Here is a 23,382-nt window from a genome sequence, read left to right as displayed (position 1 = left end):
AGGTAAGGAGAACAAAACTGTACACTGTACTCCAGGTGTGGTCTCACCAGAGTCCTGTATAATTGCAGCAAGACCTCCTTACTCTTATACTCCAACCCCCTTGCAATAAAGGCTAACATACCATTTGCCTTCCTAATTGCTTGCTGTACCTGCATGTTAACTTTCTGTGATTCATGCACAAGAACACCCAAATCCCTCTAATTTGTCTGGGAACATCTGTTTACATTATTAATATACTATATATGGATTCTAGTACTTCTGATTATACATTTACTGATAACATCAAGTTATCTGGCCAGGGGACCATTGTAAGGCAGACCCGTAGCATTCAAAAGGATATAAAAGAAATAATGTAAAGAAATTTTAGCTCTTGGGGGCCGGGATTCCCAGGCCTTCTCATTTTTGCCACGTAAGAGGAGGTGAGAAGGCCCAGCACAACAGGTAAGTGCCTTTATTGCACTGCTTGTGGGCCAGGAGGAGCAGGAGTGTTTCCTCCAGGCCCAACAAGCTTACCTGCCATGATCCCATACACGCGATCGACCGACCCCTTTCCCAATGTCTGACCACTGCCGCCCCCATGATCTCCGACTACCCCCCTATGTCTGACCCGACGATCTCCGACCTCCCCATGCTCTCCGGCCCTCCCCATGATCTCCGAACCACCCCCCCCAGATCTCCGAGCCCCCCCCACCCCGATCTCCGGCCCTCCCATGATCTCCGACCCCCCCCCACAATCGCCGACCTCCCCCCGACCTCCAACCCCCCTCCTCATTCGCCGCCACCCCCTGATGTCCGACCTGCTTCCTGATGTCTGACCCCCCCTCCCGATGTCCGACCCCCCCTCCCGATGTCTGACCCCCCGCCCCCCTTGATGTCCGAACCCCCCGATGTCCGACCCCCATGACTGAGCCCCTGGTGACCGATCCCCTGATGACCCCCCCATGACCGCCAACCCTGAAGACTTCCCCCCGATGACCCCCAGATCCTAATGACTCCCTCGATCCCGATGACTCCCCCCGATGACCCCCAGGTCCTAATGACTCCCTCGATCCCGGTGACTCCCCCCGATAACCCCCCCATGACCAGCCTCCCCCACCGATCTAAGACCTACCTTCTGGCATCTGCTCCCCATCTGCTCTCCCATCCAACTGACAGCCAGCCCATCAATCTGACTGGCATTTGTGCGGGAAACCTACTGAAAAAATTGAAATATGTCCTTACATCAAAATCATACGGATGTCCGGGAAACCCATACTTCCAGGTTTCCTGTCAGGAAATCCCCCCCCCCCCACCCCCCCCCCCAACCCTAGCTCTCTTCCCGGCTCCCAGTTAAAATTTACTCCATGTTTGTGCTGAAGTTAGCACTTACATTAAATTTCTTCAACTTATTTATTAAGAATATTATTTTCTTCTATAAAAAGAGGGAAATACTTTATAGACTATACTATCCCTGTACAAGACCTTGGTTAAGTCTCATTTCGAAAACTGTGTCTAATTTTGGTCCTCTCACATGGTGGGTAATATAGGCACTCTGGCCAATGGAATGATACTTAGTTACCACAACTGGCCGAGAGAACTGGGACTTTTTACACAAGAAAAGCATAGACTTTGAGGAATCGTAGAATCATAGAATGATTACGACACAGAAGGAGTCCATTTGGCCTATCGAGCCTGCGCCGGCTCTCTGCAAGAGCAATCCAGCTAGTCCCACTCCCCCATTCTTTCCCTGTTGCCCTCCAAATCTATCTAATTCCTTTTTGAAAGCCACAATTGACCCTGCTTTCACTACCCTTTCAGGCAGTGCATTCCAGATCCTAATAACTTGCTGCGTAAAAATTTTTTTCCTCATTTCCTTTGGTTCTTTTGCCAATCACCTTAAACCTGTGTCCCCTGGTTCGCGACCCTTCTGCCAGTGGGAATACTTTTTCTTTATTTACTTTGTCTAAACCCTTCATGATTTTGAATACCTCTATCAAATCTCCTCTCAACCTTCTCTGCGCTAGGGAGAACAATCCCAACTTCTCCAGTCTACTCACGTAACTGAGGTCCCTCAACCCTGGAACCAGTCGAGTAAATCTTTTCTGCAGGAGATTTGATTAAGGTCTTTAAAACAATGAGAGATTAGATTGTGGATAGGCTAGTTGAGCTAGATAAGTTAGGGAGGACAAGGGCACATGAGTATAAGTTGCGTAAGCATAGAGCCAGGTTTAATATCAGGAGATATTTCTTTTCACTGAGAGTCATCAATCTATGCAACAAGTTTCCAGCATGTGCAGTGAGTATGATTTACCGTAAGCATTCAAAAAGGAGCTGAACAAGTTCCTGAGTGTGGCCGAAATGACAACAACAACAACTTGCATTTATATAGCGCCTTTAACGTAGTAAAACATCCCAGGGCGCTTCATGAACAGGTGCATTATCAAACAAAATTTGACACCGAGCCATATAAAGAGATATTAGGACAAGTGACCAAAAACTTGGTCAAAGAGTTAGTTTTTAAGGAGCATCTTGAAGGAGGAGAGAGCGCTTGAGAGGTGGAGAGATTTAGGGAGGGAATTACAGAGCTTCGGGGCCATGGAGGAATTTGGAAACAAGGATGAGAATTTTAAAATCTCAGCGTTGCTGGACCAGGAGCCAACCTAGGTCAGGGAGCACTGGGTTGATGGGTGAACAGGACTTGGCATGAGTTAGGATACAAGCAGCACAGTTTTGGATGAGCTTAAGTTTACGGAGGGTACAAGGTGGGAGGCTGGCATTGAGGAACATGTCTCTCAGTCACCGTGATTTTGTTTGATCGCCTTTGGGCATCAGATGGGAAATTCCCTTTTTTGGCCTCTGTAGGAGATTGGTGGATGGGTGTCAAGGTGAGCAGATGTTACTTCATGACAATATTGGACCAGCTTGGTGGACCAGCTGTTCTTTTCCGGTCCTTTGTTTTCATATGATAGTACTGTGAACAAAAATGACTTCCCTAGTTTTTCCTTCCTGTTTTACTGAAATTGGCACAGGAAACACAAACCTTGCGTAAAATTGTTTACTTTAAGGCGACACGCTAACTGCAAACCAATACTGCACAATACCCCATCGCTTCATGCAGCCTTAATTATTCTAAGAGTTTTAAAATATCTAAAAATAAAAGCTTGTGGTTTTGAATAGCAGGGCTACGGGGATAGGGCGGGAGAGTGGGACTTACTGGATTGCTCTTGCATCGAGCTGGCATGGACTCTATGGGCCGAATGGCTTCCTTCCGTGCTGTAACCTTTCTGTGATTCGATGATTCTAAATCCTGGGCTTAATAAATAGAGGCATGGAGTACAAAAGCAAGGAAGTTATGTTGAACCTTTATAAAACACTAGTTTGACCACAACTGGAGTACTGTGTCCAATTCTGAGCACCACACTTTAGGAAAGATGTGAAGGCCTGCGAGAGGGTGCAGAAAAGATTTACTAGAATGGTTCCAGGGATGAGGGACTTCAGTTACGTGATAGATTGGAGAGGCTGGGGTTGTTCTCCTTAGAGCAGAGAAGACTCAGAGGAGATTTGATAGAAGTGTTCAAAATCATGAAGGATTTAGATGAAGTAAATAAAGAGAAACTTCGCATTGGTGGAAAGGTCGAGAACCAGAGGACACAGATTTAAGGTGATTGGCGAAAAGGGCCAGTGGCAACGTGAGGAAAAACTTTTTTATGCAGCGTGTAGTTATGGTCTGGAATACACTGCCTGAAAGGGTGGTGGAAGCAGATTCGGTCGTGGCTTTCAAAACGGAATTGGATAAATACTTGAAGAGAAAACATTTGCAGGGTTACGGGGAAAGAGCGGGGGTATGGGACTAACTGGATTGTTCTTGCATAAAAGCCAGCACAGGTTCGATGGGCCGAATGGCCTCCATCTGTGCTGTAACATTCTATGATTCTGAAAACCCTTACTGTATTTTTGTCAATCAAGTATTAACCATTTTCTTTCTGATGCGCCTCTTAAATTTCAACATGCTAATGTAAAACGTGTCAGAAATAATTTTAAATTTGTTTTGAGCATTTGTTCGCAGGTTTTAAACACTGTTTCACTCTGCAATAAAGTTATTAAAACAGTGTCTATATCAACAAAATGTGCCCTAGTTACTGACTGCTATGTCTAATGACAAGCAATTCTGTTTTCTGGGTGACTGTTTGGTTCCTGTCAGAGATAATGGGCCAGATAATGGACTAGATAATCATCTCAGCCCCAGGACATCACTGCAGGAGTTCCTCAGGGCAGTGTCCTAGGCCCAACCCATCTTCATCTGCTTCATCAATGACCTTCCCTCCATCATAAGGTCAAAATGGGGATGTTCGCTGATGATTGCACAGTGTTCAGTTCCATTCGCAACCCCTCAGATAATGAAGCAGTCCGTGCCCGAATGCAGCAAGACCTGGACAACATCCAGGCTTAGGCTGATAAGTGGCAGGTAACATTCGCACCAGACAAGTGCCAGGCAATGACCATCTCCAACAAGAGAGAGTCTAACCACATCCCCTTGACATTCAACGGCATTACCATCGCCGAATCCCCCACCATCAACATCCTGGGGGGTCACCATTGACCAGAATCTTAATTGGACCAGCCACATAAATGCCGTGGCTACAAGAGCAGGTCAGAGGCTGGGTATTCTGTGGTGAGTGACTCATCTCCTGACTCCCCAAAGCCTTTCCACCATCTACAAGGCACAAGTCAGGAGTGTGATGGAATATTCTCCACTTGCCTGGATGAGTTCAGCTCCAACAACACTCAAGAAGCTCGACACCATCCAGGACAAAGCAGCCCCCTTGATTGGCACCCCATCCACCACCCTAAACATTCACTCCCTTCACCACCGGAGCACAGTGGCTGCAGTGTGTACCATCCAGAGGATGCACTGCAGCAACTCGCCAAGGCTTCTTTAACAACACTTCCCAAACCCACGACCTCTACCACTTAGAAGGACAAGGGCAGCAGGCATATGGGAATAACACCATCTCACGTCCCCCTCCAATTCACACACCATCCCGACTTGGAAATATATCGCCGTTCCTTCATCATCGCTGGATCAAAATCCTGGAACTCCCTATCTGACAGCACTGTGGGAGAACCTTCACCACATGTACTGCAGCGGTTCAAGAAGGCAGGACACCACCACCTTCTCAGGGGCAATTAGGAATGGCCAATAAATGCTGGCCTCGCCAGCGACACCACATCCCATAAATGAATTTAAAAAAGGATTTCCTGGGGACTTTTGCCATTGTAACGACACAAAATGTAGAGGAAATTATGCAGTGAGTGACTTACACCGTTAATTATGCCATATTTTCCCGGGACGTTTATGCCGCTCCGCCATGCCATGCGCCGAAAACAGTCAGGAGGTAATTATCATAGCCCCACCCTCATTAAAATCAATGGCGATTGCTATTTACTTGCATTGAAGTCAGCTTTCACTCCGCTGCCAATTAGACTTGAAGTAATTGCACTGCTAGCCTGATTGCGGCGTGATTTATTGCTCCAAGATCAGTATGGAAAATGTTTGTTCCTATAATTTTGTGATAGTGACTATCCTGGGATAGTTTCATCAGCCTCAAATCATAAAGGAATCAAGGCCGTTATTATTCGCTCATATATTTAGTTGTTTGTTTTGTTTATTTAACCCAGTCAATTATTTGCCTTGATCTTTCTGTCATGGGCATGTGAGTATTTTAGCAGGTCAGTGTTTGATATAAAGCTTAATTGTAGATTAAAGTTTATTTAAGAAGCTACACTTCCATTTACTGAAACCCTCCTGAGGCTCCCAATGGTCAATATGCTAACCTCAGCCCTTAGATCGGTGCTGAGTGCCTGACTTGCCATTCTCGTTGTTGCAGGAAAATCTGGCCAGATGCCTATTTCCATTGTGCTATAGATTTTTTTTTAAATACCAAAAATGTGAGAATGAAGACCATTTCCAAACTTCGTTAGATTTAGTGTACCAGTCTGTCAGTGCACTTCTAGCAGTTGTTTGTGGAGTCACCACAACTAAGCTGTTTGGCCTATCATTCCAACAGATGTATAGAAATGTGATGAATAAAGCAGGATAATGGAACAGATGAAAACAAAAACAATTGAGAAACAGTCAGTTGTAAATTAAAATCAAAGTAATTGGTTCGCACCTGAATTCAGGCATGAACCCAACAGCGGCAACAACCGTTGTGCCGAAACAGATGTGCAAAAGGACTACACAAAATTGGTCCTCTTGTGTCATCAGGTTGAGACCGGCATGCTGGGGGTGCCCATCGTAGCCCAGGAGGCAGTATGCCAGTCCTGAAGAGGACGAAAGTCGTCCAGTGGGAACATCGGCACCGGGGCCAAAATGAGTCCGGCAAGGGGGGGCAAGAGGTGGCCGGCAGTGTCCCGCAACGTCCTGCAGTATCAATGAGCACTCCTGCTCTCAGGCTCCTGCTCTCCTGTTCACTTTTCTTGGGCTCCCAGTCTCTGGTTACATGTCAATACAATGGTGGTTCATGGGGAGCAACCATCGTATCCTAAATTCAAATTCCATGCAGTGACTGAAGAGATGTCTTGTTTGTCAGTCATTGATTCTTTTCAGCTGGAAAGTAGGGGTATTGCTTTACAGATGGTTCACCTTACAGGCGAGTATATGCCCTACGTATGATTGGCGATAGTTCTGAAATGTAATGTGTGTGAGTTGCAGAGTTTTAATGTGTGACAGAAAGGATTGTACCGGGCTCAAACACTCTATTAAGTTATGCAAACTTTCACTCCTACAAAGAAGTAAACTATTAAATCTAACACCAATAAATCTTTTATTACCCAATACTTTTTTCTTAACTAGAATGGGTAAGAATCCACAGAGTAAATCACTGCTACATAGAACTGGACTTCAAAACCACATGAAACGCTACAAGGAGACAGCTCTTCATAAATCTGAATTTGAAAGGATAACCCTGTGACTAATAAAAATCAATTTTTCCATAGATGACTGCTTATTTGAAGTTGAACACATCTCTCACCACTTATGGTCTGAACAGATTGTTTCAATCAAGTCAGAGCAATGGGGTTTGGCTCATCAGTCTATGACAGTTGTTTCCTGTGCTCTATAAGCCATCAAAAGGATTATATAACATTTCAGACTCACTTTCTGTCTTGGAGGTGCCTTACTCAATGGGTCGAAATCTGAATAGCAGTTCTATTGTCAATAAAATATACATGCTAAAATGTATTTTTCATAAAAGAAGAAAACATAAGAATATTTCTGTGCCTATAATAAATTGCCACAATAACAGATTGTGTGTAATGTATGCTGGCAACCACTGCTTCCCCAGCAATAAGAACACGATTACCCACTGTGGACAATAATAGAGTTTTGAAAATAAGGATTGTTAAATCTCACTTGCAGATCTGCAAGGATGCACAAAATATTGATTCCAATTCAGCAACCAGTTTGCTTTGACTGTTTGTCATCACTCAACACACAAAATAAATATTCTTCCTTAAATAAGTAATTTATAATCAATGCTATTTTTTTGGTGGCCAGGAATTTTCACATACAAAGCAGGCCGGCAACCATAGGAAGGAGCTTTCATAAAGTTTAAAGCACTGAAGTTCAGAACTCAATGAAAATAAATAGTATGGTAATAATCAAGATTCCTGATGATTTACTGTCACTTTATTGTTTTATTTATTCTGTTAAAAATTTTAGGCAGCTTCATTTGTATTTTGTTTGGTTGTGATTTGTCAGAACCAAGTTTAAATTTTTTCTTATTTATTTTTTACATTTGGTGCATTTTGCCTTTAAAAATCGTTGGACATATTATTTATGTTCTTTGAGTTCTCTTATGTTTTTTTATGTGGTCATTTCTCTTAAAATAGCCTTCATGGGTGCAGCTCAGGATCTGTCACTGACTTATCTGTGACCAGAGTACATGAGAGCCGTGGTGGGGAATGTGAGCAGGACGGAATGGAGGTTAGCAAAATTAGCCCCCAGCGTGGGTGCTCGGTACAAAAGTCAGCAAGTGAGAAGTTGGAGTTGCTGCTTGAAAGGAGGCACCAATGGCTGCCTCGATGGGCCCTTTGAGAATGTCAAGAGAGGCATAGCTGTGGGCTTAGTCAAGGGGGATTCAAGTCAGGGATGGTTGCAGCAGAGTAGGAAGGCAGAGGAGTAGTGATGGGTTGGGGTTGGAATAAGGGGGTACATAGTACCCAAGAGGGGAGAAATGAAAGGTGGCATGACAGAATGGCAGGAGGGGGAAGAGACAGCAGAGTTGGGCCTGAAAGGGGCCAAGAGAAAAAAACATGGATATAGAAATAATGGGCTTGAGTCTGGAGTGGCAACCAAAATCTGCATGCAAATGGACACAGAGGGAATTGGGCAGAGATTAGAAGAGATATGTCCTGGTCGTAAACAGAGGATCTTCCCACTTATTCCAGGACATGTCTCTTCTAATCTCTGCCATGCCTATGTAACCCAATGTATCAGATGGATCAAAAATTGTTATGATCGGTACACTCAGTACCTTAATGATACAATAAAATGTTATAATATCTAATTAACCACTGTCAACCCACAGGTGCAAAACTTCACTGGATCAGTAATTTCACCAAACATTAAAACACTCCTCAAAGCAAGGTCTACTCACCTAACAGAAGTTGTCCTTTTTTTAGTGAGTCTCCCTCAGTGAGGTTTAGGGGGTTAAGGCACCAATCCCTGGTCTGTCCTGATTCCCCGATGGTTTACTGGGTAAAGACTGATCTCTGGTCTGTGCTGACTCTGAGACAGAGCAAGATCAGTTGTGATTGCTTATCACATTAGGGAACCCTTCACTGGATAACCTTTTTTCCTTTGCAATAATAGTTTTATCCTTCATTTTTGACTCACCTAATTCCTTACCAACATTCTCTTGGCCTCATACCTTACCTTGGGACTCAGTTGATATTTACATTGTGCACATTTGGCACTTATTCTTATATATCATTTTAGGAGTTGCACCATTCCAACACCTGGCATTGTATTGGTACCCTGTCTGGTATCGGCCGAGCACCTCACTAATGTTTTTTTGGGAACCAGCTGTGTTTGTTTGTTTTATCAGCACAATCAAGATTCTCTTTCAAGGGTTCATCTTTAAGTACGAAGAACTGCCAGCACTGATACTCAAACCTTCATTTTCTAACAAAATAATAACTGGCATCACACATAAAATGTATCTAACCATAAATAGCCTGAATATAAATTAATGAACTGAAATTCACTCTCAGTGTATTAAGCAAAGTAGATTTATTATCCTGAACTAACCTTTCATTTCCCTCAGTAAATTAGGCTCTTAAACATTTTCTAAATCAATTGATTATTCCCTTCTGTAATCTTACTAAGTTACTACATAAATAAAATGCACTGAAGCAATTCATCACTTTCACATTGATTTAACAGATAACTTACTGCCTAACCAAGTTTTATTCAACAAACGATTTCTGTTTCCTTGCTAATTATTTCTTATTCTATTAATATAGAAATAGATACAAAAGGTTAATTCCTTTCAGGAACCTGCAATGAAGTTTCAATTGTTCAGTTACTCAAATTAAATTTACTATATTTGATATAGCACAATGTTCCCTTCCACTAGCTCCCATAAAGAAGTTAACTTGCACCATTCATATTGTTATTGCTTCCTTCTTTCCCCTCCCTCTTGCTGTAATTGGGGTTCCTGGCAACTCCCCTCTAGCTCTGCTGAGGTCCATGTTCTCTGTCTTTTCAATGGAAAGTAATATTGGGCAGTCGATCTGATCTTGTCAGTATCACGCAGGACTGGTAAGATTAAAATTACCCATTATTTATTCTTTCCAGTGCTGTCCTCTAACCTCACTTTCTAACTGCTCGCAACAACGGCACGGACACGATGGGCCGAATGGCCTCCTTCTGTGCCGTAACTTTCTATGATTCTAACCGCGATGCCCTCTCGCTCAAGAGTCATGGGTCATAGAAACAGCTCTGCCATTACATTCGGCAATACCTACTTGTCTTTTCTCACCATCCAAATTTCAACAATTATTACATTTTTAGGCTATTAATTTTGTTGTTTCATATTTTTTAATGCATCTATTTCAGGTGTTCCGCCCTTCCTTCCTTCCACCCTTCCTCCTGCCTGTTCATGTTGTCCTGGGGCTACTGCTTACCTGCAGGAACTTACTCTGCTCCTAAATTATTAAATATAGTCAGAATTCTTTTAGCTGAAAATTGGCCAATATTGATGATTGTCCTGGAATAAACTACCCTCCCCTTTCCCACTCAAAGAAGGCCTTCTACTATTACGTGTCTTTTGTGGAAAAATTGAAAGAAGAAGAAACCATGAAAATGTTCCAAGATAAATTCTGGATTGGTGAACAAAGTTTGAGTCATAATCAGTTTTCTAGTCCTTATATTATCTATTTTAATGGATTTTAGGGAGTGAATATCTTTCCTGTTTTCAGTATATTTCCTTCCAGTGCATAATCAGGCAAGTAACTTTTTGTGGCAAGAAAATCGAGAAGAAGCTGTTCCGCTATAAAATTGCTCCAAGATCCTACAAGGTAGTTGGCTCTTTCTCCGATACAACGAGTCCCAAGTGATCTAATTTTCATATATTATAATGAGCACTGCAGTTCCAAGTTTGCTGGTTTTACACCTGCAATGTATTCAATGTAACTCAGAGGCCGAGGGCTAGAAGTTGGGCTGTGTCGCGCCCGTTCTTTCAGGCACTATGCGTCCGACCGAAGTTCTAAAACGGCATCCGGAAAGCACGTGCACAACGTGCACCAGATGCCATCTTGGTAAAGAGTTTTGCACAAGCGCAGGTAACAAATGCCGGCAGCATGTAAACCAGGGAGAATATACATTAGATCAGTGTGCAACAGTGATTTAAAGGGATAGATACCATTTTGGCACATAACGCTCCAATCAATGTATTGTCTTAACCACGAACACCTGAACATGTCTTAGACTGCCTGGAGGACCCCCCACCAGTGCTATTTACAGGGATCATGCAGGTGTTGCAGGTTAGTTGCTGGATTATTGCTTCTGGCTGCTGGTAGAATAGGACGTGTTTGTTGAAGCTTCCTATAGTTAGAGAGTTGCTATAGTATATTTGAGAGTGGATTAGCAAGTACTGTCTTACAATTGCTGTAATTTACAACAGTGTTTGAACAAGATTCCTAGCAACTATGGATGGTCTGCTTGGACTCCCGCTGGGCATAGAACACGACTGGGAGCATGCAGAGAGACGACACAGAGCAGGTCAAGCTGCGAGGAGAGGGAGGAGGAGGAGGAGGTGCAGGGCACTGAGCAGGAGGCCATATCCCATGAGGGCCTTCAGGGAACACTACTGTTACCTCAACCTGAGCGAAGATCAATACATCCAACAGCTGAGGTTCATTGAAGAGGTCGTGACGGAGATCTGTCACCTGCTGCAGCCATAACTACAGCCTCAGAGCAGGGCGAGGACAGCACTGCCTGTGGCTGGCAGGGTAACCATGGCACTGAACTTCTATGGCTCTGGATCCTTTCAGGCCTCTGCTGGCGATCTGTACAACATCTCGCAGTGTGCAGTGCGCTGCTACATTAGGGAGGCACTATACGAGATGCGCAACAGGTTCATCAAGTTCTCTCTTGATAAAAGAGAAGCAGAACGAGCGAGCATGAGGGTTTGCTCGCATTGCAGGCTTCCCCATGGTGCAGGGTGCTATTGACTACACACATATAGCCATGCGTGCTCAATATCTCAACTCGGCCATCTTCATGAACCAAAAGAGGTTCCACTCCCTCAATGTGCAGCTGGTGGGCAACCACACGCATCGAATCATGGAGGTCAATGCCTAATACCCTGGGAGCAGTCATGACGCCTTCATTATGCGGCAGTCCAACATGCCAGCTATCTTTGAACTGGCTCGGCAAGTGAAAAGCAGACTACTGGGTGACAAGAGCTGTCCCTTCATGAGATGGCTCATGACTCCGGTCAGGCACGCACACATACGTGCCGAGCAAGCCTACGATAGTCATGCTGCCACACACAACATCATTGAGCACACCATAGGCATCAGGAAGCAATGCTTCCACTGTCTGGACCATTCTGGTGGAGCCCTGCAGTACTCCACTGAGTGGGTGTCAAGATTCACGTTATATGCTGCACGCTGCACAACCTCACCATTATGAGGGAACAGCTCTTGCCACCGTTTATCCAGCAAGACCCTGAGCCAAAGGAGGAGGAGGAAGAGGCTGAAGAGGAGGGGGAGGAGACAGTGGAGGAAGACACAAGGAGGCAACAAGAAACACTGGCCCTGTCCGCCAGGGCTCTGCGTGCTCACCTGATCCATGAACGATATCAGTAATGTGAACATCTCCCAAGTCACCAACAGTTGTACACTCCCCACATGCCAACACATCGCCCTCCATGTGATTACACATTGCTCCTTTCTGCAGCTCATCGCATAAATAAAAACCACCAACTGCGACTTCGAATACAAATTTATAACATTACACATTAACTCAAGTATACAACATTAGACAATTCACCCTTGTGCATTCCCTCAGTGCCAGTCGTTCATGTGCCTTTACCTTTCCTAGTGCTCCTACGAGGTGTATCCCCAGTGGCTGGAGAATGCTCAGGTGAAAGGCTGCTGGCCTTCAATGGAGGAGAGTACAGATGGCCTTGGAGGACGACCTCGAGCAGCTCTGGGCCGAGAGGGCCCGGCTTCAGACTGCACCATCTCTGCCTGGGCTGCAGCAGTCTGGCCTGGATGGCTGACAGGCAACGGCAAGGGCACTGGCGGAGAGGGAGTGGTGGGAGCAGGACAGAGGACAGCAGACCTGACTGCCATGGTGCCACTGCCATTCGCATGGGGCAGTGCCTCAACACTCCTGGTAATCTGCTGGAGAACGGATTGCAGGAGTGCTGTGATGCCCTGGGAGCCTCGTTCCGCAGTGGTACCAAGTGCCACGATAGCAGCAGTCTGAGCCTGTAACACGATAGCAGCAGTCTGAGCCTAAACTTCCAAAAGCAGTGGTCTGAACTTCCAAAGCAGTGGTCTGAACTTCCATAGCAGTGGTCTGAACTTCCATAGCAGCAGTCTGAGCTCCAAATGAAGCTTGCTGTCCTTTGATCACATCGGTTTGTGTTGCAGTAGAAGCCGCGACATCGGCCATCAGACATTGCATCATGTGTGTTGATGAAGCTGACCACCCTTTCCATGTGGGTAAGGATGGGCTCCAAGCTCTGAGAAAAGCCCTATGCCAAGTTCGAGATGGACTCCTCCATGTCCTTTGACATTGTGCAAAGGTTTTCTGGCAGGATTTCCAGTGCACCAAGCATTTTGCGGTATACGGCCTTCAGCCTTCTTCTGTAGCCTGGCCCATCGAATTCATCATCTGACTCCTCGGCAGCAGACTCCTTGGTCATTGTGTGACCTCGCCCTCCGGCGAGCTGGCACCTGTGGTATCCATTCCCCCTCGCCCTGGCTCCTTTATTTTTATTCATTCATGGGATGTGGGCGTCGCTGGCGAGGCCAGCATTTATTGCCCATCCCTAATTGCCCTTGAGAAGGTGGTGGTGAGCTGCCTTCTTGAACCACTGCAGTCCGTGTGGTGAAGGTTCTCCCACAGTGCTGTTAGGTAGGGAGTTCCAGGATTTTGACCCAGCGACGATGAAGCAACTGCTCACTTCGCACTTCAAACCTGCACACTTACACCCGATGTCTCATCACGTGTAGATCCCTCCTCCAACTTAGCCTCTAAAGTACGTGCAGTGTCAAAATATGAGCTGGTGGATGCGAGTGTCAGATCAAGTGACGGTGTTGTTTCATTGTCACTGCCTTCCTCCTCCTCCACCTCGGACGGTGCCGGCTCCAGTTCTTGGGTATCTGTAATGACAAAAGGAGACGGGCTGAGGTGTGGAGTGGGGAGAGGAACAAGTAAGACGTGCGTGCTGACACCATCTGCAGCACGTGAAGGAGGATTAGGTATGCAGAGACCCCGTTCATCGGGACCTCAGCGCTGCCAATGGCCACGGCCGCAGTGACAGCCCAGCTAATGATCCAGAGCACTGTTTCCTCCAGTGGGATGAGGACGTGTAGGCATGCCTGTCCTCTCTCAGGTCTCTCCTGCTGCCGGCTGGTATGCACCACCTTCTCCTGCAAGACAGAGGAAGTGTGTCAGTGAGTATCCTGTAAGGTGTCTGGGTGATGTGCCTGTCATAGTCGAATAGCTGCCAGTGCGTGTGACCTGTGAGTGGTGGTTGTGTGGACGCAAGTGTGGTATTATGTGAGGATGAGATACAGCATGCCAAGTGCAGCTTTGCGTACGGATGTGCAGCGTTTGTTGGTGGGTGGGTGATGGGGGGTGTTGTGGGTGGTGCAGTGGTGCGGTTGGTAGGATGTGCCACTTGACACTTGCATTCACTCCTTGACCACTCGTGTCAAATCATTATCTTCTTCCTGCACTGCATCCATGTGCACAGTGCAGTGCTCCTGGCATTCACCTCCTGGGCCACAGCCTCCCACTGCCTCCGCAGCTGGTGTCTGGAGGGTCTCCTGCCACCCTCCGTTCATCCATTCCCTCCACCAGGGCCTCCAGTGCATCTTCGGAGAACCTCGATGCACGCTCTCTTGCCGGTCCAGCCATTCTGCTTGTCATCCTGCACTGCTCTCATTGACAGTGCACCTCCCCTTTAAGAGGTGCAGGCTGCCATAAACTAGTGCTGGCTATGCCCCATTTCGGGCCTCCTGCTTGTGCGTGCAGCCTCTCAAAAGCGCGGGTAGCACTGGACGTACATACAAATCATGTAATGACCAGGCAGCACGAATCTCATGTGGTGCCTGTATCGGAAGCACTGGGCGCGGGTTAATCGCGCACCGCGATGCCTGCGCCCAGAATCAGGGGTTATCGAATTTAACCTCCTGAGAATTATAAGGTGCAGCTGCTGCCAGCATTAGTTGAGAAAGGCAGAAGTGAGGAGTTTCTGAGCCTGGAGAGTTTCATTAGCGATTTTTGCAGCTGGGAATCGCTTTTTGCTGTTATCCTTTTTAAACCATTCGCCCTATACACATCCGGACTTACTTCACATTGCTTTTGACAGGGTCAGACCACAAAGAGTTTTTCACCACCGCGCCCCCCCTCCCACCCCACCACACCCCAGCCACAGTGAGGGCTTCTCAGGAGCAGGTATTACATTTCTGATGGGCATACACTTGCATGCCAATATCGTGAATGACTAGGAGGAGCAGCAGTGGATGGGAGCAAAGGAGAGTCAGGCAGCATTTAAAGAGGATGTAGCCCACCAGGCCTTCTGTGGACCTTGGCAAGTAGATGTGTATAATAAGATTACGTTTCACCAAAGAGACAATGGGGAGCACTGCCACCTACTGCATGAGGATCTGCAGCCATTGTCATTTTGCTTGCCATACTGTCTTTGTGGCGAGGACTCATTTTAGGCAGCCACATGGGATCTCTAGTATCAGCCAGGCTGCACAGGCATGCATTCATCAGGTGACTGATGCACTCTACAGGAGAACTGGGGAATTCATCACCTGCAATAGATGGGGCCCATGTTGCTTTGCAAGTTCCTACAGAAAACCCTCTCAACTACCTGAACAGGAAGGGCTTCCACTCCCTCATTGTACAGATTGTGTTTGACAACATGCACAGGATCCTACATTTCAACGCCAGATATGCTGGAAGCTGTCACGATTCATTCCTCCTTCGAAACGTCTCCTGCCTTATGAGAAGAAGGCTATGGAGCTCATGGAGTCTTTGAACATGTCGTCTCCCAAATTTGTGCCCATTTTCCCTGCAAATCCCTGTTTGAATCTTTCCAATTAGGTTTCTGTATTTCCCATTGCACAGAAATGGATCTAACCAAAGACACAAACGATATTCTCTGTGACCATGACCATAGTGCATTATCCGTTCTCATCCTCCTCAACCTCCCTGCAGCTTTTGACATGGACTACCACACCATCCTCCTCCAAATCCTCATCCATTGTCCAACTTGGTGGGACTGCACTTGCTTGGTTTCACTTTTACCTATCTGATCATAGTCAGAGCATCTCTAGCAATGGTTTTTCTTTTTGCCCCTGCACTGTTAGCTTCAGAGTCCCCCAAGGATTTATTCTTGGCCCCTCCTCTTCCTCATCTACATGCCCCCTGGCAACATCATCTAAACCAGTTGAGCCCTCAAGGGCTGAGTGATGCTGACGTCCTTACAGAACCTTCCTGCGGTGTCATGCTACTGTCTGTCTAATGCTTAGGCCAGAAGCTCCCTCTTGTTCTGGCACAGGCTTAGTTGGGCTAATGGTCTGCATTAGAGCAAGCCAAATATTCCCAATTAAATCCATGGAAAGCCCTGAACTAGGATACTCTGGAACAACAATTGTCCTGAGGACCTCCTCATGACATCTTGATGCTGCACAAATTTCCTGGACTGCCATACTCACCTGGGTGTTCTTCATGTCATGCCATTGCAGATGTGGGGTGTGGATTCCTCCAACTTACCTGCAACACATGAGAGGAAACTGTCTGAACTGCTTGCACATGAGATCTATGCTCCAGAATCATAGATCTTTTAAAGACTGGACCCTGAGATCTTTGTCCTTGGACTCCTCAGCACAGTGGAGTCATTTCCGCCCCTTCGAAGAGAGATGCTGTTTCCTTATCATTCTCTCCCAGCTCCTCCTGCTCAGTGGTACTCTTTGATTCACTCTTTGATATACTCTCTGTCTCACTAGTTACCTCCTCCCAAGTGGTTGTACCTGGGCTCATACATTCACAAATACAGAGTTTGTAACTCAGGTGCAGGAATTGGTGTGTGGAGCTCTCAGGCTGCTTGTCATGTCTTTCTTTCTTGAAAAGATATTAATTTTAGGAGGATGCATTCTAATCGGCAAATCAAAAAATATGACTGAGCAATGATAAGGAGACCTTTCAAGTAATCAGAATGTCTGAAGACAGCAAACACTCATAGTGCTGTAAGTGATCCATCCCATTACCAACATGAACCTGACAGTTCATAGAATCAAAGAAATTTACAGCACAGAAGGAGGCCATTCAGCCCATTGTGTCTGTGCCGGCCAATAAAGAGCCATCCAGCCTAATGCCGTTTCCAGCTCTTGGTCCATAGCCTTGTAGGTTACGGCACTTCAAGTGCATATCCAAGTGCTTTCTAAATGCGATGAGGGTTTCTGCCTCTACCACCCTTTCAGGCAGTTCTCCTCCAATTTCTCCATCTCTCACTGTCTCCCCAGTGTGTCTGCCCAGGAGTTGCAGGCTTCCTCCTCATATCTACCAGGGCCTTGATGGTTGCCGTTTCTCCACTTCTTTGCCTTTGGTTGTATGCATGCTTCTTCTTTGCAAAGCACACAGAGATGTAGACAGGCAGCTGACCAATTCACAATATTAATTTCACCCAGATGTATGCAGACATTTTTTTAAAATTCGTTCATGGGTAATCCGGAAGGCAAACGGAATATTGGCCTTTATTTCTAGGAGGATGGAGTATAAATGCAGGGAAGTCATGCTACAACTGTACAGGGTGTTGGTGAGACCACACCTGGAGTACTGCTTACAGTTCTGGTGCCCTTATTTAAGGAAGGACATACTTGCATTGGAGGCAGTTCAAAGAAGGTTCACGAGGTTGATTCCAGGTATGGAAGGAATTATGAGGAAAGATCAAACAGGTTGGGTCTATACTCATTGGAGTTTAGAAGAATGAGAGCAGATCTTATTGAAACATACAAGATTCTGAGGGGACTCGATAGGGTAGATGCTGAGAAAATGTTACCCCTCATGGGGGAATCTAAAACTAGGGGGCATAATCTCAGAATAAGGGGTCGGCCATTTAAGACGGAAATGAGGAGGAATTTCTTCTCCCAGAGGGTCATGAATCTTTGAAATTCTTTACCCCAAAAAGCTGTGGAGGCTGAGTCATTGAATACATTCAAGGCTGAGTTAGACAAATTTTTGATCAGCAAGGGAGTCAAAGGATTTGGGGAAAGGGCGGGAAAGTGGAGTTGAGGTAAAAATCAGATCAGCCATGATCCCATTAAATGGCGGAGCAGGCTCGAGGGGCCGAATGGCCTACTCCTGCTCCTATCTCTTATGGTCTTATGGAATGTGGGCGTCGCTGGCAAGGCCAGCATTTATTGCCCATCCCTAATCGCCCTTGAGAAGGTGGTGGTGAGTCGTCTTCTTGAACCGCTGCAGTCCATGTGGTGAAGGTTCTCCCACATTGCTGTTAGGTAGGGAGTTCCAGGATTTTGACCCAGCGACGATGAAGGAATGGCGATATATTTTCAAGTTGGGATGGTGTGTGACTTGTAGGGGGACGTGCAGGTGGTGTTGTTCCCATGTGCCTGCTGCCCTTGTCCTTCTAGGTGGTAGAGGTCGCGGGTTTGGAGGTGCTGTCGAAGAAGCCTTGGCGAGTTGCTGCAGTGCATCCTGTAGATGGTATACACTGCAGCCACAGTGCGCTGGTGATGAAGGAAGTGAATGTTTAGGGTGGTGGACGGGGTGCCAATCAAGTGGGCTGCTTTGTCCTGGATGGTGTCAAGCTTCTTGAGTGTTGTTGGAACTGCACTCATTCAGGCAAGTGGAGAGAATTCCATCACACTCCTGACTTGTGCCTTGTAGATGGTGGAAAGGCTTTGGGGAGTCAGGAGGTGAATCACTCACCGCCGAATACCCAGCCTCTGACCTGCTCTTGTAGCCACAGTATTTAAGTGGCTGGTCCAGTTAAGATTCTGGTCAATGGCGAGCCCCAGGATTTTGAAGGTGGGGGATTCGCCGATGGTAATGCCGTTGAGTGTCAAGGGGAGGTGGTTAGACTCTCTCTTGTTGGAGATGGTCATTGCCTGGCATTTGTCTGGCGCAAATGTTACTTGCCACTTATTAGCCCAAGCCTGGATGTTGTCCAGGTTTTGCTGCATGCGGGCACTGAGGGTTTGCGAATGGAACTGAACACTGTGCAATCATCAGCGAACATCCCCATTTCTGACCTTATGATGGAGGGAAGGTCATTGATGAAGCAGCTGAAGATGGTTGGGCCTAGGACACTGCCCTGAGGAACTCCTGCAGCAGTGTCTTGGGGCTGAGATGATTGGCCTCCAGCAACCACTACCATCTTCCTTTGTGCTCGGCATGACTCCAGCCACTGGAGAATTATCCCCCTGATTCCCACTGACTTCAATTTTACTAGGGCTCCTTGGTGCCACACTCGGTCAAATGCTGCCTTGATGTCAAGGGCAGTCACTCTCACCTCACCTCTGGAGTTCAGCTCTTTTGTCCATGTTTGGACCAAGGCTGTAATGAGGTCTGGAGCCGAGTGGTCCTGGCAGAACCCAAACTGACATTCCACTGTGATAATTCTTTCAGGTGCAGGCAATGCAGCAATCTCTTGACTTTTCACTCAAACGCTGCAAGAAATTTGATATGGGACAGTGCAATGGTAGGAGAGGGATGTGTGGCCACAAATAGGGGGTGTTTTGGCGAGGGTACCTTGTGCATGATAACTGTCTCATTCATCTCTTCTTTTACACTGCAATGGTGCAAAATTGAGTCATGCTCCCATCTGTATGGCCACTTGTGCATTCACTTACCCTGGCCAACCTGATGAGGTCATTAAAACATTTATGGCACTGAATAGTTGTTTGTGGGGTGATTGAGGTGGCACAGACCATCTTAGCCACCTTCCTCCAAACTTCCTGAATTTCCTTTTACTGGGACTTCCTTTCCACGGTACCAAAGGACCTTTCTCTTCTTGCTCTTATTTCTGCCAGTGCAGCTTCAGAAAATCGAGGCTCTAGAATTGCAGATGTTGCTCCTTTTCTGCCATTGGAGTTGTTTCTTGAGCTTTAACAATTAATGGCAGTGCTGTGCTCCTGGCTCTTTAAGCTGCAGCAGGCTTTGAACTGTTGTAGCGAGACATAATTTCCCTTCCAGTGGCAAAGAAGCATTCAGGAGCGAGATTCCCACTCTCAAGCTGCCCTCCATATGATGTTAGCCCCTCTCCCCACCCCCCCTCACCCCACTTTCAAGGAAAATGCAGTCAGGCGCTGGTGGGATCATGTGGGCAGGCAGAAATCCCGACCTGCCATTTCTCTGATGGGCCCAGGAAAATCTAGGCTTACTGTCATGCCAAATACATTTAAGTGTACGATTTGCCAGATGACACTGATGATGTTGGACAGATGAGCACACTACAAGTAAGTGTTGGTATGTTAATTAGAACACTGTGTTAAATGACTGTGCAACATTGTTTATAGCCAATTCTAATAACTTACATTGCTGTCAAGTCTGGAATAATTAAGTGATGACCGATCAATCTTCAGGTGTGCATTAATTTATCTGTGATCAGATACACTACACAGTTGGATGGCATGTCACGTTTTATTTATAGCTGTATTGTTTCATTAAGTTTATATAAACAATATTAAAAGGAAAATGAAACTTAAAGAAGTATTGCAATAGGAGAGTTTATCTTTATTTATTTATTTTCTCCACATTTATCTATTGGTAGTATTCGGTATTAATCATTACATTGGTCTTTTATGCAGCTCCTCCTAGATTCACAATCACTCCCAAGGACCAGGTAGTCATTGAGGGGCATACTGTAGACTTTGAGTGTGCAGCTGAAGGCAATCCAACACCAGTCGTCGCTTGGACCAAAGCAGGTATTTTATATAAAGTGAACCTTCACAATTACTGGGTATTACATTTTGGGTTGTATTATAATTGCTCCATAATAATATCTTACATTTGTATTTTAGCCTGTATTCTTGCAACTTAATAAACTACCTGAAAGTGTGTTCAAAGGTAATATCGTTCAAATCAAGTACTTGCTGCACAGATAACTGTTACACTTTGTAAATCTGATATCCAACATTTCAATACTTCCTTCTCTTAAGGTTTTGATTATCTTTCACGGATTTTATTAACACAAAGTCTTGCAAACAGATAGAAGGTATTCTTTTTAGGTTCGTCACGAGCCAAACTTTGTCTTAAAGCTGAACTGAGCACAGAAGAGAGCTACTTTTCAATGGAGTGAAGGGGCATGAGAAGATTGAAATTAGGGCATGAGCTAAGGGCTTACATGAGGAACTGGACAAAATTGGATGGGAAAAAAACATTGCAAGAGGTCTGAAACAGAAGGAGCTGAAACACTGTTCTTGATTATTTCAAGGTAGAGCAGAAACAGCCATAAGTGCAGATACGGAGGTCATCTTAGGGATGCAAGGATTAACATAAATTGGTTCCAGTGGTGATAGGACCCACAGTGAACTGAATAAGAAATAGCAACAAGGTTTTATTTTCCCCAGTGCTGGTAACGGATAAGAAAATATTTTGAATGAAATGAAACACTCCAAAACAGAAATATATACTTACTATATTTAAGTTGGCGATCAATTCAGATGCATTTCACGATACTTGAACAAAATGTAATTGAAGAGGCTGTCAGGTGCGTAAAAATGTTGACAGTACAGCTGCCAAATAAATTATAAGATGAGATAGGGACCTGGATTACCCTTTGAATTACTGCCTGTTTAAGGATGGTAAAATGAGTTCTTAGAGGATATTGCCTCAAGTCCTCTGCTAAAAAACTGTACCTTAATTACCCTCCCGAAAAAGCCCCCATTCCCTTTAAGACCCACCATGTAAATAGGGGTCAAGGGGTTGTGGCTAACTCCTCTGTTCCATTTCAGTGAATTTATGCCCCTAACTCGCCCCATATAATTAATGCCACTATATAAGTGGAGGTAAGAGCTGCAGGAAGGTATCCCTGAGGCGAGTACCACATTGAGGAGGCCGTTTTTTATGCTGTTACTGAAGGTTGGTGTTACCTTGCATGCATATTAATCACTTTAGTACTTTGGACGTTCAGTTGTGAATTTTACTTATCTCTGCTCAAAGTACTGCTTTAGACTGGGGACATGGACTTTCCAATGGGAGTACCTGAATTCTTATGCTATGAGAAGGAGGATGAGAATATGGAAGAGGCTAGATTTGAAGCCCTTAGAATCAGACACGACAGAAGGCATCTCTTCCCTACACTCTCACACCCATTCACCAGGCTCGACAGACCAAGAATCTCTTGCTTAGATTTTTCTGATCATCAGTGCCTCAGATGGCTGTGCTTACCAAAGATTATTCGGAAAACATGTCTACCTAAAAACCTGCAACTCACTTCCACCAAGAAAACAGTACTGTCTGTACCAGTCAAAATCACCACTTTCTTGAATTTCTTTGGGTCTGGATTCTTCGAGGCAGCAGCAGGTGATCAATGCCACATTAGTCAGACAGCTGCTCCTCACATGATCCAGAAGATCCCTGATGGTCTATAGTTGAATTTTTTGAGGAGGTCGCTAACATAATGGGCAGGAGACTGTCTATGGATGTTGTCCATATGGACTTCCAAAAAGTATAGAATCATGGAGCATTTGCTAAGGTTCCACATAAAAGATTATTATCAAAAACGATGCGCACGAGATTGGAGGTAACTTTGTGAAATGGGTCGGTAATTGGTTGGGATGTAAGAGACGGAGAGTAGCGGTAACGGGAATGTTCTCTGATTGGCAGGATGTGACAAGAGGTGTTCTCCAGGGATCTGCACCGGGGACTCAGCTTTTCACCATATATATAAATGACTTGAATAAAGGAATAGAGAGTTCTATATCAAAGTTTGCAGATGACTCTAACTTAGGAGGCACAGTAATTTGTGTAGATGGGAGCAGGAAGTTACAAAAGGACATAGAAAGATTAAGTGGGCAAAACTGTGGCAGATGGAGTTCAACGTGGGGAAATGTGAGGTCATCCATTTTGGTTCCAAGACAGACAAATCAGATTTTTTTTTAATGACGAGAAACTAGGAACTGTGGAGGAGCAGAGGGATTTGGGTGTCCAGGTACATACGAACATATGAACATATGAATTAAGAGCAGGAGTAGGCCATTCGGCCCCTCAAGCCTGCTCTGCCATTTGATAAGATTATGGCTGATCTGATTGTGACCTCAACCCTACTTTCCCATCTACCTACTACAACCTTTAACTCCCTTGTTAATCAGGAATCTATCTAACTCAGCCTTAAAAATATTCAATGACCCTGCCTCCGCCGTTCTCTGGGGAAGGGAGTTCCACAGACTCACGACTCTCTGAGAGAAAAAATTTCTCCTCATCTCCGTCTTAAATGGGAGACCCATTATTTTTAATCTGTGGCCTCTCATTCAGTCTCTCCCACAAGGGCAAACATCCTCTCAGCATCTACCCCATCAAGTCCCCTCAGGATCTTATATGTTTCAATAAGAACACCTCTCATTCTTCCAAACTCCAAAGTAACACAGGCCCAACTTATCCAACCTTTCCTCATAAGATAA

At 45.5% G+C, this 23,382-nt stretch overlaps 1 protein-coding gene and 1 long non-coding RNA gene across 2 annotated transcripts in view; one reads left to right on the top strand and one right to left on the bottom strand.

Annotated features, from left to right (window-relative positions):
- Nucleotides 1-23,382, top strand: part of LOC137314905 (peroxidasin homolog) — a 573,760-nt gene that overhangs the window by 446,781 nt on the left and 103,597 nt on the right. Inside the window, exon 11 of the mRNA XM_067979924.1 lies at nucleotides 20,569-20,685. Coding sequence (XP_067836025.1) covers nucleotides 20,569-20,685 — 117 coding nt within the window. The remainder of the gene's footprint in view (nucleotides 1-20,568; nucleotides 20,686-23,382) is intronic.
- LOC137314921 (uncharacterized) overlaps nucleotides 1-23,382 on the bottom strand; it is a 94,030-nt gene that overhangs the window by 5,156 nt on the left and 65,492 nt on the right. The window lies entirely within an intron of this gene.

Source organism: Heptranchias perlo, chromosome 3 (genome assembly GCF_035084215.1).
Source record: "Heptranchias perlo isolate sHepPer1 chromosome 3, sHepPer1.hap1, whole genome shotgun sequence".
Taxonomy (NCBI): Eukaryota; Metazoa; Chordata; class Chondrichthyes; order Hexanchiformes; family Hexanchidae; genus Heptranchias; species Heptranchias perlo.
The sequence above is the reverse complement of the archived record's forward strand: the minus strand, read 5'-3'. Positions and strand labels throughout refer to the sequence as shown.